A 17,065-nucleotide genomic window follows, 5' to 3' on the forward strand; every position below is an offset into this window, starting at 1 on the left:
GAGACACTTACCGCAACCAGTGCGGGTCCTCCAGTCAGATATAGCAACTCCCTTTTCCTGGCAAGCAACTGCGTAGGTATTCAGCGCATCACAAAGAAGCTCCTTCAGCCCATCATTCAAGCAGAGGTCATAGACACAGTTCCCCAGATAGGGGTTGGGGTCGATCACAGCATGACACTTGCTGAATGGGCCATCTTCTCCTTTGATGAGCCAGCCACAGAATGGTTCACCTTCATACTTCTTGGCCATTTCTGGGGTGCAGGTTTTGCATTCCCCGTGGCAGTCATCCCAACACAACCTGTCGCCATCGTCTACTTTCCAGCTCTTTCCAAATTCATTGGGGTTGGGAGCCAAGGCCCCACTGGGGGTGCTGAAGTCATCAGCGGGGTCTCCATTGTAGTTGCCACAAAGTCCGCAGACATTTTCATAAAAGCTGCTAGAGAGCTTCACCACCAGGTAGGTGTTCCAGTCATAGGAAACCTTCAGGGAGAAATCTGTCTCAATGAAAACAGAGCTCCCACTCTGGTAGAGACGGAGTTTTCCTTCATGGAGGGAAATGGGCAGGCGGAACCGCAGGTTATCCACCTGCAAGAGAAAACTCAGATGCAACCAACAGCAGAACAAGACTGTAGATTGTATCCAATGCCAGTCAGACTCAGAGGAGCCTGTTGAAATTAATGCACTAACTTGTGTCCATTAATTTCAGTGGGTGTGCCCAGAGTAGAACTTGGTTGGATACAACCTATTGGGTTTGTTACATCCTATAGCCTGATGAATGAGATGGATGTAAAATAGGAACGTATATGAAAAACACCAACACACACACTTTCTTTGGGGAAACCCACATTTTACTGCCGAATCAGAGCAAATGAAAAGCAAGTTTCCTGTCAATTGCTTTTTGATTCAGTGATAAAACACAGGTTTTCCCAGGGAAAGTTCCAGGGCAAAAGAAAAAGAAAAAATAACACTTGGACACACTTGGAATAATTGAAAATGCATTGCTAAGGAAACCATTACAGAGTTGGGGGACTTCTGTGGTCCTACAGATGTCGTTGGACTCTTCATTGGCCATGCTGGTTGGGCCTGATAAGGGCTGGGGTTTAGTAACATCTGGGGGGCCACAGGTTTTCCACCAGTGCTGTCACAAGAGTGGATTGCCAGGGAAATATCTGGAACCCTGTAATCCAGATCCCTCCCCCCTCCCCTGCAAAAAAAGATCTCATGAGCTAAGTGACAGAACAGGACCAAGCAGAGGTAGGTGTTGCTCCTGGGCACTCACTGGATCATTGATCCCAAAGATGGCATCTCACCAGATCAGTTTACTGAGCCATCTAGGCTTGTAGCTAATTCTGTCTCACTAGCGCTCTTATTTTGGGAGAACTTGTTTAAATTAAAAATGGTGAGAAGCCCCCGAAGCCTCAGCTATTTGGGCTGTACTATCGTTCCCAGTGCCCAATGGCAGGCAGATACAGCCAACCACAAAGTAGGCATGGCATAAAAGGAAAACAGCTCCTCCTCAAACATTAAATAAGTGGCGCACTGGCTGGTGGGGGGGGTGCAGAATGAGGGAGCAGGGGTGGTGGCCAGAGATCAGTCCAGGTTAGCAAACTGGGGCAGGGAGACTTTGCCAGATCTTCTGTTCCACATGCCTGCATTACAAGACAAGACAAGAAGCAAGCAGAGTAGATTCTGATGGACTCTTGGAGAAAATAGGTTGCTTTTTTAAAGAAATAGAAATATTTCTTTCGTCCTCACCCTCACAAAGCCTTTCTCATTTCTGACCACCTTGATGATGGTGTTATAGACTGTGACTGTCACGGAGCCAATGTACGAAACACGAGTATTTCCTCCCCTGTTCTCATTCTTGGCTTCAACACTGAAGGAAGGAAGAGTGGCATCTGAGCCGCAAGTCTTGGCAATAGTGTAGGTACAGGTGCCCATGAAGTCAAATTTCTTCCCATCAAAGGTGTGATAATGAGGATCTCCCTGGGCCCAGCAGTTGGATTCAGACTCTGGCACACACACTGGATCACCTCCTATGATTTCACACTTCTCTTTCTTCCTGCACTGGATCAAGCTGCATGGAGACACTGGTTTGTCTGGAACAGAACAATGGTGGTGTCATTGCAAAAGCAAGCATCATTAGTAACTAGGGGAGGATGCTGCAGACAGACAAAACAAGGGAAACAGGCTTCTGAATAGCCACTTATCTGGTTGCCTTATGGACATTCTGATTGCTCAGGCAATAAGGCAATCAATATGGTTTAAATTTGCCTTCTCAGGAAGAAAGGAAAGCTGTGAGTACACTGGAATTAAGATCCAAGTGGAGAGTAGGTTTCTCAGAGAGCCTGAGGGGCAGAAGGAGGCCATGGGAGACAGTGAAACATGAGGAGCAGGGAAATACAAGATGGCTGCAGGGATGGTACAGATTAGGTGACGGAGTTAGAAAGAGGAGACAAATGAAGAAGAGGCTGGAGGACACAGGCAAGGAGATGGAACCTGTGACAAAAGGGGGCAGATTTGAGAGTGGGAGGCAGAAAATCAAAATTCATCAAATTAGATCATTTTACAGTCCTTTATTCTATATATGGAAAGTATACTGGAAACTAGGACACTGAAATAGTGGCAGCTAAAGTTCCATTCCAATGTCCATTGAGATTTACTGTGGTCCTCCAGTTACCGCTCATAAGGGGCCACTTTCTTTCACAATCTACAAATGAGCAGACAGTAATGTTAAAACACAGCATCCAATGCTGGAAGGCAAAAAGATGAAAATATTGGAAGTGGAAGAAACCACAAATAAGGATGGGGATATTCATTAAGATGTAACAAATTATAATTATATAGTCTAATGTCTCATTTGTAGCAAAAAAACAACAACCCTTAAACCATATGCACAGATCTGGATACTTACCACAAGAGCAAATGGCCATGGAGCCATAACCATTGCTTTTGGCACCTCCAAGGATGAAGAGCCCAAAAGGAGTGGTGGGATGTTCTACAGAGAGGGCACTGGTTTCTTTGCCCAAGCTGAGTAGAGCAAATGAATATTCTGTTCCAGGGACTGGTGCCCATTCAACATTGGTAATGGCTTTTTTCTCCAATGTGATCCCACCAGAAACTGAGGTTTTGGCCATGATGACAGCAAAATTATCAAAGTCCCTAATCCCATCAATGTGATATGACGTGCAATAGCTTGTTAAGGCTGGAACATTGATGAGGAATGGATCGTACTGGCAATTTCCATTATTGGTACCAGTGTAGAAAAAAAGGACCTGGATTCCTACATCAGCAGAGAAGGAAAGGACCTGAGAGGGCTGCTTCTCAAACCGCATGATTTCTCCAGCCACTGCACGACGGGAGCCTTGGTTGACCCCAGACTGGTATTGGATCAAAGTATTTTGGGAAGCGATGACATACACAATGTCTATTCTAGGTTGAAAAGACAGTGGAGGAACTATGAAGGTGGTGCCCCAGCTGGAAACAGGCAAGAGCTGCTCAACGACATGGTCACATTCTGAGAACTGTATGGCACAGCTGTGCCCACTCAAAACAGCCACGGGCGAATCTGATTCAACCTTGCTGCCAGACAAATCAACTGAGCTTTGCAGCTGGATTGCTTGGAAGGCTTTCAGGTCAACAACAAGCCTGCTCCCTGCAGCATAAACCTTCCCTTGGAATGTCACAGCCCCTTTCAGGTGAATAGTGACTTGAGTGGGAAACTGATAGGCTACAACTGCAAATTCCTTGAAAGTGTTTGAGAGATGCCCTTCTGGGGTTACCACATAATATTGTGTGCCCAGCTGATGAACTGGGTACACGACTGTGGCACCACTTGATGTAAGCTTGTAGTTGTAGGAAAAGACTAAGATATCTTTGTCAGCTTGGATCCTGACAACCCCATCAAAGATATTGTTCCCCGTCAACTCCAAAGAGGCCGGGACCACAACAGACACTGTCTCTTTCTCATAGACTAAAACCGTTTTCTGAAATGAAGATTTGTTCACTGTGACTTTGACGGTGGTTGCGGGATGATATCCGGTGATAAGCAGCTCAAGCCTAGGACTTTGTTGGCTTGCCAAGTAGTTCTGCAGGTAGCATGTTACAAATTCCTTCCCACGGTAATCTGCTCCACAGAACCCTGAAAGGCAGAAGGAACAGATAATTAGTAAAGTGCAAGTATCTCGATGCTGTGCCCTAATCATACGATGTGGCAGCAATTAGAGTTTTGTGTACTTTATTATCCTATCTTGCAACAGACAGAAAATTAAAGGAAGCCATTAATAATTCTACTTGGTTATATCAAGGAGGTGGCATCTGAGAAAGCTCAAGAAATGATTATTCATCTATGCTATGACATGCTATGAAGCATCCCTAAGAATATCCAGTTTTTCCTGTGATAGCCTGCATCCCAGAAGGAAGTTTCTCAATGCAAGGATCTCAATGCTGTGCTATAACTTGATGTGATAGCTCTATACTGATCTGACATTTGCATCTTCTTCCCCAAAAAAATCTCTCTCGATAATCAACAGAAAATTATCAGAGGGACTTTTTAAGAACTCTATTTGGTCATATCAAGGAAAATGTATCTCAGGAAGATCAGGAATATTCATCTGTGGGAGAGGCTCACATGAGTTTGCCAAATACAGGGGAAAATGAGAACCACCTAAATCAGAAATCTGACTGATTAAAGTTTAGGATATAGTACAGGTGAGGAGGACCTGTGGCCTGTGTTAGCGCAGACTCAGCCAACAATGCATTGGGCTGTGTGTCTGATAGCCACAGTGTGGGATTTTTGGTCAAAGAGAAATTTGCCAGGCTCTGAGTGAGTCCCTGTTCTGTCAGCATCTTTACTTGCTCCATAGAGACAAAATTCAAGAAGTGTCTCCCTTGTGGGGCCAACCTGCAGGTTAATTAAGTACCAAACTCACCAGATAGGAGCGCCAGTCCGGTCAAAAGCAGCAGCAGCCTCTTGGCCATGGCTACAAAACAGTAAAAGAAAGAAGTTCAGGTCATCTGCAGATTCTGTGTGAATGTGTGCATGAGTTTTCTTTTCTTTTGTTTAACTTTTCTGCTCTGATCATTTGTCTCACCTGGGTAGGGATGGGGAGAAAATTGATTTTCACAAGGAACTGTGGAAGTCACACAATTCAAACCAATACACAATATGGAATGCAGCTGTTATTCAAAATTCACATTTCTCCAGATCTTTCAACGTAGTTTCGCAACCCAACAATGCGTACATTAGGTGAAAATGTGTGAAACAATGGGAAAATTTGTGAAAATAACACACCAGAAGCATTGTATTTGCAAAAATGTGCAAATTATTGAAAACAGGGCTTTTTTGCAGCTGGAACTTACTGGAATTGAGTTCTTGCACCTCTTTGGTGCATTCCTGCTGTGCAACGAAGTCAGAAGAGGTGTGCCCCCTAAAAAAGGTCAGCAAGTTCTGGCACCTCTTTTTCTAGAAAAAAAAGACCTCCAAAAATCTTGTGAAGCAGTTCCACTTCTTGTGGTGGGGAAAGCCACACCTCCAGTGGGGAAGAGGGGAAGGACCAGAGGATGCTGCTGGGAGCCTCAACACTGCTCCTGGCCAAGCCGGCCAAGAGGGAAGCACGCTTCTTCCATTGCCCACCCTGCGCAGAGGTGTAAAACAAAAAGAAGGAAGGAAGAGGCTGGGAGTGACTAAGCTCTTATATTGAGGGAGGACCCGGAAATGACCACTCCCGGATTCTGATAGCGATTGTGGCTCTACACTGTAAATAGTTTTGCACCAAAATAAAACCTGTAAAAGACAAGTCGGAGTCCTGACTGGTTACTCACGAGCAACCACCATTGCCATCTGACATATACCATTGCAGGAAGCTGGAGGAAGCAAGTCAGGGCAAGTTAAGCCAAGATAAAGTTGCACCAGATCCAAACCCTGTCCACACCACAAAAACAACAGTTTTAAGGGGGGGGGGGTGTACAAGCAATAAAAATATTCATTAAAAAATGGCAGGCTCGCCTTAAGACAATTTGGGTCCTGTTGGCATGAAAAGGTCTTCAAGAAGCCCAAAAATGGAAGCAAGAAGAATTACCGACGAAAGGAGAATGGAGGATGAAATTAATGGATTATGCAGAACTGGATAAACTAACAGGAAGGATTCGAAATCGGCGGGACCAGAAATTCACAGAAGACTGGAGTAAATTTACGGATTATTTGAAAAGTATTTGTGAAGATCAGACGATGTTTGTAGGTTTGCAAGAAGTTTTGTGAGGAGTACTATTGGAATTATTGCAAAAATGGGTAAGGGGAGAGGATGATTAGTTAAGATATTTAAAAGTAATATAAATTTAAGAAATGCATAAGAGGTGGTTAAAATGGTGGATCATCAGATGTGCTGATGGAAGTCCAAAATGATTGTATAAGTGACAAAGTTTTGTGGTACGTATTATAACTTATATGTTAAAATTAATAAAAATTGTTATAAAAAAGAAAAGAAAAGGTCTTCAAGAAACATATGAAAACTAACAGCAAGGAGGCTTGCAGAATCTCTGCTGAAAGAGTTCTGCATTCCATAGCATGGGACTGGTGCCACTAAATGCCTGATTTCTGGTTGAAGGCAGCTGGACTTCTGAAACACAAGGGCTACCTAACAGCATTTGATAAGACCAGCATTGGGTCAGGAATAGAATTTTCATGCTAAAAAACATGCCCACCCCTTTCTGCAGCCATTGCATGCCCTCCAACATTTCTCTGATGAAAATAAGGAAAAGTGAGACATCCCAGGATCAAATTAGAAACAGGAATGCCTTCTATAAATCCGGGACTGTCCCTGGAAAATAGGGACTTACTGGAGTGTCTGCAATTGCTAACCAGGTATGCTTCCCAGCCGCACACAAGGGCTATATGGTTAAGCTTGCTTTCATTCCCAGTGGCTTTTCTGCAAGCCTGGGCTTTTCTGCTGATATACAGGTTACTTATCTCTCCCCATATAAAAGCATTGCTCACTCGGCAAAGAATAGAAAAAGGATCTCGCTTACCTGCTGAAGGCACCAGACTAGTTCAGCTCACCAAGTAGCTGGGCTTATATAAGCAGCTTACTCTCTAGTGGCTTTCTGTGCCCTAAAAGTGGGCAGGGGAAAGGGCAGCATTTTGCCTGATCTTTCTTGGCAGCAAGCACTGATAACACTATTTATCAAAGAACTGACAGCCCTGGTATGATGATAATTAAAATCTATAATATATAACCTACATTGTGGAAGTGGAATGAGGGCAGAGGTCAGGGAGGAGGGAAGCTTTAAGAAACCAGGCAAGTCTGAGGTTTTGGTGGGTTTTTGGTGAGGCAGAGATGGAGAAATGTGTCAATTTCAACTTCTCTCTTAAATCTTAAATGCAGTTAGTTCCATTTTGAAATTTTAGGGTTTTTCTTTTCAAGAACAAACAAACCACCTGCATGGTAATTCTTATTCATTGTCATGCACACCTCTCATAACATATGCAATTTTCAAAACAGAATTTTGCCTAATATATGCATTTCTGCAAGTTCCTTTCTCTAAAGTGTTGCGTTTTTGTGCGTTGTTTTCCTGAATGTATGTACATGTGTGTTTTTAGGTAGTGAACTGCATCTCAAATCCTGGTAAAACTTTTGATACCATCCTCTTGCTTTGCTTTGGGAAAGGAGAGATGCCGGACCACCCCTGGAGGACCCTGGACCCACCCACCACTGATTTGCAACAGCTGGCCTTGACATCTGGTGAAAAGATAAATTCCCAGGCAGGTACGCCTCTGCTCTGCACCCCCACCAGCTGCAGGAGAGGAGCAATTATTGTTTTTGTTGTTGTTGTTGTTAATACCCCACCCATCTGGCTGGGTTTCCCCAACCACTCTGGGCAGCTTCCAACAGAATATTAAAATACAGTAATGCATTAAACATTAAAAGCTTCCCTAAACAGGGCTGCCTTCAGATGTCTTCTAAAAGTCTGGTAGTTGTTTTTCTCTTTGACATCTGGTGGGAGGGCGTTCCACAGGGTGGATGCCACTACCAACAAGGCCCTCTGCCTATTTTTTTTTACTGTAACTCACTTGGAGACCAAGAGAAAGGTAAATGTCAAAGCTGTGTTTCACTTTGAGTATTTGGTTTGCGTTTTGCGAAGGTGGGCTCCCAAAGGAGCCCAAGGCAGTAAACATACAAGTGATTCAACCATTAAATGCAGAGTGAATTTGCTGACTGGGAATATAAGGGTTGAGTCTATCTTTTAGGTAGGCCCCCTAATTAAGCTAGATGTGTTGTTAATTGCATTATGCAGTTGAGGTTTTTTGTTATATAAATGCCTGGTGGAGCCAGGCCTTGAGCAGCCTTGAAACTATGAGGAGGTTTTTTCTTTTTTCTTTTTTGTCTCCCTGCCATTTTTCTGACAAAAACCACTTTTTTGAAGCTGTTATCTGCATTTCAACAGAAGCCTCCACTGGGACTGCCTCCTGAAATCATCATAATTTAAATTGCTATAGCTATCAGCCAACAAACTGGGCAGTTTGAGAGTTCCTTGTGTTATCTCAGATACAATTAAAAGGTGAATCAGAGGTAATCAGAGGTTTATTACCTACTTGATTAGTATCTGGTCAAACATTTAGAGGCTCCACCCCTCATCCCAACTCAGGGAATGCCCATTTAAATCATTGTGCAAATATTTGTGCAAATAAACAATCTCCATATGGAAGGCACTTGGACTCGTAAGGGATATTGACAGAAGCCTTGTAAAACAGGGCAGAACTTGTTGTACAGAGATAGAAATGGGCTCAGCTGTGCAAAAGTGCAAATCCAGAGAAACTAAGATGTTCAATGGGCAGAACTTAGAAGGTTATCCAAAATCTGCATTTGTCAAGGTAAAGGAAATGCAGGCATAGGGGCGAGGCCAGTGGCGTAGCGTGGGTTGTCAGCACCCGGGGCAAGGCAAGTGATTTGCGCCCCCTAACCCGTGGAGCCAGGTAGCGGCAGAGAGCTGCGAGTGAGAGCACACACACCCCGATGTTGCACCCAGTGCGGCCGGGGCCCCCCCTGCACCCCCCATGCTATGCCACTGGGTGAGGCCCAGGGAAAAATTGATGCAACAACCGCCAATTCTGCCAGGCAAATCCTTCCTCTCATATGATCCCCCCCACATACATGTGCTTGTCTCTGGCTTGCCCACGTGTAGAGACACGCACATGTAGAAACCTTTGACCTTTGCTGCTATGCAAAGATAAGAACAACATTCATTCAGTGGTAGCTGATGCTCACTGGAACTTATGGAGCAGAAGGCAAGAAGCCCAGCAATGGGGGAACCAGAGCCTGTGCCCGGGGAAGCCAACTAATTCTTGTTTTGTCCTCTTCTTCTCAGCAGAGTTCTGCAAGGGGCAACACTGAGACTAAGGGGGAGAAAGCTGGTAGGCAGGGCCACTCCCCGGCAAGCGGGGCTGGCTGAGCGGAGACTGAGTGTGGTAGGGTAGGGCTCCATTTCGTAGAAACATGGAATTGTAGAGTTGGAAGGCACCTTCAGAGTTATGTAGTCCACCACCACCCCACAATGCAGGAATCTCAACTAAAGGATCCATGACAGGTGGCCATCCAACCTCTGCTCAAAAACCTCCGAGGAAGGAGAGTCAAATGGACTCTCCTTCAAATGCCCTAATGGACTGGCCTCCACAGATAACAGAATGGGGTCTTTATACTGATAAATGTATACTCTGCCCTTGGTTGGCTTCATTCAGCAGATGTGGCTGACAATGAGGAACCCCAGGGAAGTCTCTTACCTTCAGCGCTTTAGTCGACCTGTCACGGCCCAAGAGAGGAGAGCAAAGGTGGGTTCTGCCCACCCACCTCACTGCTTCTCTGCTGTCCTTTCCCTTTTTATAGGGTCAATGAGTCTTATGCAAATCAAGTTCCACCAAACCGTCCAGGAAATGTCCACTCTTTAGAAATGGTAGTTGGGCACGGTGGAAGTCAGATAACACAAGATTAGAGAGCGTGAACACAGAGTGACATGTTTCTCAACTGAATTGCAAAATATAGGTGATCCTTGTCACCCCCCCCCCCAAAAAAAATGTTCTCTTCCTCTCCTTTCCACTACCACCCCCAGCTTCTAATTTCAGTAGCTTGGTTATGTTCTTTTGCACAACTTGCTATTTTTCATAGATTGTTTATTTTAGGCTTTTGCTTCTTAGCTGCCTTGGCAGGACCTGGGACACAAAGCTTCAAATCTCCACTCAGAAATAAAGTAACAATCGCTTGAACAGAGAATGACTAATATGTAATTGGGGGGGGGGGATTCCTAAGAATGCATACCCAGTTCGTATATGGTGTGCACTTTGTCGAAGGGAAACTCCCCACCAGAGTAGAAATCATATATCAAACAAATGGAAAGCTCTTTAATCTGAGCAGGCTGAAAGCAAAGATTAAGGTTACCGTAACTTCCGTCATAGAGCTTCAGTATGCTGATGACAGCGTAGTGTGTGCACACTCAGAGAATGACCTCCAAACAATTCTAAATGTCTTCGCAGAAGCTTACGAAAAGTTTGGCCTATCGCTCAACATCTAAAAAACCAAACTGCTGCACCAACAAGTAAAAAATAAGCCCTCTGCAGCACCACAAATCCAACTCAGTGGTGTAACGTTGGAAAATGTTGGTCACTTCTCCTACCTGGGCAGTTCTCTTTCCACAAGGGCCAACACTGATGCCAAAATCCAGCATTGCCTGAGCTCTGCGAGTGCTGCTTTCTCCCAATTGAAATGCAGAGTGTTTGAGGACCGGGACATTCGCAGGGAAACCAAAATGCTTGTTTACAAAGCTATTGTACTACCAACCTTACTGTATGCTTGTGAAACATGGACCATTTATAAACGCCATCTCCAACTCCTCGAAAGATTCCATCAACGGTGTCTCCAAAAAAAATTACACTTCACTTGGGAAGACAGGTGAACTAATACCAGTGTACTGGAAGAAGCAGAAATCACCAGTGTTGAAGCAATGATTCTTCAACATCAACTTCGTTGGACTGGTCATGTTGTGTGGATGTCTGATTATCATCTTCCAAAGCAACTACTCTATTCCAAACTTAAAAATGGAAACATCATGCTGGTGGTCAACAAAAGAGGTTTAAAGACTATCTCAAGGCAAATCTTTAAAAAATGTAGTATAAACACAAACAATTGGGAAACACTGGCCTGTGGGTGCTCCAATTGGAGAACAGCCTTTACCAAAGGTGTCATGGGCTTTGAAGACCCTCAGCTTCGGGATCTGTCCTTCCAGTGAGCACTCAGGGCTGATTTCCTTCAGAATGGAAAGGTTGGATCTTCTTGCAGTCCATGAGACTCTCAAGAATCTCCTCCAGCACCATAATTCAAAAGCATCAATTCTTTGGTGATCAGCCTTCTTTATAGTCCAGCTCTCACTTCCATACATCACCACTGGGAAAACCATAGCTTTAAATATGCAGACCTTTGTTGGCAAGGTGATGTCTCTGCTTTTTAAGATGCTGTCTAGGTTTGTCATTGCTTTTCTCCCAAGAAGCAGGCGTCTTTTAATTTCGTGACTGCTGTCACCATCTGCAGTGATCATGGAGCCCAAGAAAGCAAAATCTCTCTCTGCCTCCATTTCTTCCCCTTCTATTTGCCAGGAGGTGATGGGCCCAGTGGCCATGATCTTAGTTTTTTTTTTATGTTGAGCTTCAGACCATATTTTGCACTCTCCTCTTTCACCCTCATTAAAAGGTTCTTTAATACCTCCTCACTTTCTGTCATCAAAGTTGTGTCATCTGCATATCTGAGGTTGTTGATATTGTAGCCATCAGTGCCCTTTAATGAGGAGCTTTAGGCTTTGTGGTATTATTATTATTATTATTATTATTATTATTATTATTATTACTATTATTATTATTATTACTATTATATATTCCAAGTGTTGTCTGATGAGGGCAGAATAGTGTGGCACTGTTACTTCCCTTGATCTGGACACTATACTTCTGTTGATGCAGCCTAGAATAGCATTAGCTTTTTTTGCTGCTGCATCACACTGTTGACTCGTGTGATGCTTGTGGTCCACCAAGACCCCTAGATCCTTTTCACATGAACTGCTAGTAAGCCAGGTGTCCCCCATCCTATATTTGTGCATCTGGTTCTTCCTGCCTAAGTGCAAAACCTTACATTTGTCCCTATTGAAATTCATTTTGTTAGCTTGCGCCCAGTTCTCCAATCTGTTAAGATCATTTTGAATTCTTATACTGTCTTCTGTGGCATTAGCTACCCCTCCCAGTTGAGTATCATCCTTTATAACAGCCAGTGGCGTAGCGTGGGTTGTCAGCACCTGGGACAAGGCAAGTAATTTGCGCCCCCTAACCCATGGATTTGTGCCCCCTAACCCTAACCCCCAGATGTTGCGCCCGGTGCGGCCGGGCCCCCCTGCACCCCCCACGCTACGCCACTGATAACAGCTGGAACATCTGAAGTATGCAGCTCGGAAATGTTTACACACCTTTGCTCCTCCCTAGCAACTATTGTCTATTTTGTTGCATTTTAACTTTGTTGAGTTGGTAAGGCGCTAATATTCCAGATAAATGAACACATAAATTTAGTTTGCAATCAAAAGTCGTTGCATTTTTGTTTCATTCACTGTCATAATTTAAGAGGGATTTCTGCAGTTTAGAGTAACATGCCCAATTCCATGGCTCTGTTGCAGCACTGAAGTTTGTACTTTTTCCTCTTTCCTTTCAAAAGGCGATGTGGCACTTTGGGGGAAGGTTGGAGATGACTCAACTTTAAGTGCAATTCGTTTAGGATGTGGCCATCATTTCAGGTATTTGCTGTCATAACAGGAAACTGCAATTGATCACGAGGAAATGAGAGGCGTGCAGCTTGAGATTTGGATGGCTATTAATTCTAAATAATGTGAATTCCACCCCTGCTGGTGCCTGGTTAAGTGGTGGTGCTGAGGAAATAATAAACGCTATTGATTTTTATCCTCCCTGTCCCCTGCCAGCTGACATCAGGAAGGTCTGGAGTTCTTTTTCCTTCTTTTTTTGCCAGCAGTACAGTGGTACCTCGGGTTACAAACACCTCAGGTTACAAACACTTTGGGTTACAAACTCCATTAACCTGGAAGTAGTACCTTGGGTCACAAAATTTGCCCCAGGATGAGAATGGAAATTGCGCGATGGTGGCGCAGCATCAACAAGAGGCCCCATTAGCGAAAGTGCGCCTCAGGTTAAGAATGGTTTTGGGTTAAGAACAGACCTCCAGAACGAATTAAGTTCATAACCTGAGGTACCACTGTAGTCGGTTCTGTGGCAGCACCTTGGCTATGTTAATCTGCTGCCATCTTTGCTTCACTGCAGGTGTGGCTGCAGTTGGCTCAGCAAACACTTTGCTGAGTATGGGAGGCAGAGACAAAATTTGATTTTGTTTTCATTTCAATGAGAAGCTACCTAATTTTCACTTCTTGAACCATTATGCAAGTTGAAACACAGCTGTATTTCAAAACTGGCACTTCTCCAAACAGGGCAATGCAGTTCTCCAGTCAACTGATGTGTAGAAAGATTCATATGTTAGAGGAAAGTATACCCTCCCCCCAAGAATCCAGATATTTGGGGAAACAACATACAAATAAGCATTAGGGGAAACTGCTTGCAAAATGTGTATATTAGTCAAAACTGCATGTACATTAGGATAAATTAGTATTCTAATTAGTTAAATTAGTTAAATACTAATTAAATTAGTATTAGTATTCTTAAAAGGACAGTTCTCAAACCATTGTAGAAAAGTGGAGAACTGAATTTCAGACTGGGAAAATGAGAAACCAGAATCGAAGGATTCAGCCACCACTAGTAGAAAGCACCACTTACCGCTGAAGAAAAGTGATCTCCATGGACCAACCTGCATGCCCTGAACTTGACAGGTGACCACATCGGCTCTGATGGCCCTGCACAGAATGTCATGGTGACCTTTGTAGTGACAGGTGTCAAGAACACAGGCATCCAAGTAGAAAGTTGGGTCCATGGCCTCATGACACTGCCTGCATGGCCCATCTTTTCTGATGAAGGTGCCACAATACTGGTCCCCCTCTGTTTCTCTGTCTCACTGTATCCTGCAGAGCATCCTGGGACCTCCTCCAATTTCCAGCTGCCTGCAAATGGGATTTATTCCTTGCCTGAGTTTCATCCTTCATAGCGAAGCCATCACTGTTATTCTGATTGGCATTGCCGCAAGGTCAACAGACAGCATTGGCACAAGTGTTGGAAATAATGACCCTGGCATAGCTGCACCAGTCAAAGCAGACTCTCAGATCAAAATCTGTTTTGAGGAAGCTGTGGAATCCGCTGATGTAAACCTTCAGTTTATTTTCAATAGGAGAGAGGCAGATGCACGAAGATTCTGTTGACATGGAAAGCATGTGAAAGGGACTACCAAGGGTTTTCAGTGAATTCAGTAAGGGATGTGTGTTGGTTAGAATAAACTGGTGAACTAGTTATGCCATATGGAATGCACTTCCAAAAACCATCCACTTCGTTATGCTCTTCCTTATGAAATTGTGTGGATTTATAAATGCAGCTCATGTCATTAATATGATAAACTTATCAGGGTTGAGCTTTTTTGCCTGCTCTTTGCATAAAGTGAAAACACTGCATTCAAAGCAGCAGCCCTCTGGTGGACGTTTTTAAAACCAGACTTTCACATGCTATGTTGCAGTCATCAAACACATGCAAAACTTGTAAATCAGGCTGAAATTAAGTGGTACTGTTTTTACAGGAATCCAGAGGAGCAGGGAAGGTTCTTAGAACGCAGCCAAATCCTTCTGAAAATTAGGTGAACATTCGATCTAACTGGGTTAAAAACAGAACTTTATTTAACTTTTAAAAAATAATAGAAGAGAATAAAGAGGTTTGATACATATTTTTAAACATCATTATTTATGACTATATCATAAGCATCAATGCTTCTAACAAAGATTAACTTACTAGGGACTCAGCTACACAGCTGCAAATAAAACATTTAAAATGTGCTGCAATAGACAAATGAGACACTAGATGGTGACAGTGAGCTATGCAAAATTCAATGTATTTTTCAAAACTTTTAAAACACACACACACAAAAAACCCACAGCATTTTTTATATGTGTGTTGATTCCAACTAGGCTCCCAGATACTCAGGTTAACCCATTGCTTCTGTTTATTAGGGATGCCAGCTTACTAAAACCATGTTCAAAGATACAAAATGCATTTTAATTGTGACACCATCTCCCACTATCTTTTCCCCCTTAATATGAGCAGGGCTGGCATGTGACAAGGGCTAAATGGCAATACTGAGAACTAGACTTTAAAGAATTAATGAAATGGAGAAGGATAGCGGCTCTGAAGTGTCCTCCTCTTAGCAAGGCATGTTGGAAACAGACTGGGAAAGGCTGAATCTGTCTATTGTCATTTCTCTAATTTTCCAGTTGCTAGTTCAGTTCTCCCCATTTCCAAATCAGTTTGTGATTTTCTTAAAAATCAAAGTCTCGTGGAAATTCATCGGCCTCTTAGTGCGATTTTTCTCCTAATATACACGTTGGCGTGCTGTTATGCCCAATATTCACATTTTTGAAAAGCAGTTGTATTTGCAGTTAGTTTCACAACTTGTTTTTGTTCCAGGTAAAAATTTCGTTTGTCTCATTTTGTGAACATCGGTCTCTCTCAGGAGAAGACAAACTGTTGGAAGGTGTCAGCACCTGCTGTGGCTATAGAGACCAATGCAAGAGAGACATGCTTTGTTGCAGCTGGGACAGATGGAGGCGCCTGAGGAGATTTCACCCCTCCCATACCCAAGAATCTCGTGAGGTCTCTGCTGACTCTACAGAGAGGAGGAGCAATGTACTGCTCTCTACTTAATTAGTCAAGTGAGTGAGTCTCTGTGTGAGAGATAGAGTCAGTCAGTGTGTCGGAGAGTGAGTGCAAGAGATAGTATTTAGAGATAAGATTGCTGCTAAGAGCAGCTGCAGGCACTCAGAGTAGCATTGATGTATGCTCAGAATATTTAGCTCTGTATATAGTTTGTATTATAGCTGTAGTTATAGAATAAAAGAAGATACTTTACAGAGCTGCTCTCCGAGTGGTTTATACTCTGCAAGACTCTGCAAAACGCTGCTGTGCAACGACTGCATTATTGAGACAGTGAATCCGGTGCTCTCAGCTCCAAGCTGTGAGTCCACAGCACTGTGACCAGTTCCTGTGGGAAAGGAGGTCTCTGGCAGTGCTACCCAGCTCGCCTAGCCCAGTCGGGGCTGTAGTGCATGAGTCCAGTTGGTACACTGGCTCAAGGGCGATGCTGACAGCGCCTGGTTGTGCAGATGCAAGTGCATCATGGTGTTTCTTCTCTCTGTACTCCTCCCAGCGGACATTCCTCCTCTGTCCACTTCTATGGATACCCAACCTCACTGCCTGTCTCCAGGCACTCATCTCATTTTGTACTTTTCCATTTAAGTACAATAGTACACAATGGTATACACCTTCACCTGCCACATACTACAGTGGAACCTCGGTTGTCGAACGTAATCCGTTCCGGAAGACTGTTCAACTTCTGAAATGTTCAACAACTGAGGTGCAATTGCCAATCGGCAAAATTCATTGAAGAAATTGAGAAACACGCCTCGGAAGCCATTTGACTTCTGAGGCATGTTAAAAAATGAAAGCATTTACTTCTGGGTTGTCGGTGTTCAGGTTCTGAATTGTTCAGCTTCCAAAGCGTTCAACAACCGAGGTTCCACTGTATTGCCCTTTTTATTTATATATTGTTTTTATTCTTACATTTCAGTTCCTTCTGCGTTGATATGATTTTATTATTTTCTGCAGTGATTTAAATAATTTTTTATGACATATCATTCTTACTTTTGTTCTGACAGGTCCTTTCTTGTTACCACTGCTAACTCACCCAAGGCCGAGGCAGAAATTTGATTCAGTCACATTTAAAGCTGAATTTATCAAATCCACACTTTCTGAAACAATATGAGAACCAAAATACAACTGTCCTTCAAAATTCACACTTAACCAAATTTGGCAAATGCAGTTCATACACAA

At 43.5% G+C, this 17,065-nt stretch overlaps 1 protein-coding gene across 1 annotated transcript in view; it reads right to left on the minus strand.

Moving 5' to 3' along the window:
- The window catches only part of LOC309375087 (IgGFc-binding protein-like), a 31,267-nt gene extending 24,222 nt beyond the window's left edge, over positions 1-7,045 (minus strand). Inside the window, exons 1-5 of the mRNA XM_081920469.1 lie at positions 7,027-7,045; positions 4,932-4,982; positions 2,915-4,141; positions 1,756-2,099; positions 12-585 (exon numbers count right to left, since the gene is read on the minus strand). Of these exons, the coding sequence (XP_081776595.1) occupies positions 12-585; positions 1,756-2,099; positions 2,915-4,141; positions 4,932-4,980 (2,194 nt within the window). The 5' untranslated portion in view covers positions 4,981-4,982; positions 7,027-7,045. The remainder of the gene's footprint in view (positions 1-11; positions 586-1,755; positions 2,100-2,914; positions 4,142-4,931; positions 4,983-7,026) is intronic.
- Between the last annotated feature and the right edge of the window lie 10,020 nt (positions 7,046-17,065).

The sequence above is a fragment of the Podarcis melisellensis genome (genome assembly GCF_964234715.1).
Source record: "Podarcis melisellensis genome assembly, chromosome: 8".
NCBI classification, from domain to species: Eukaryota; Metazoa; Chordata; class Lepidosauria; order Squamata; family Lacertidae; genus Podarcis; species Podarcis melisellensis.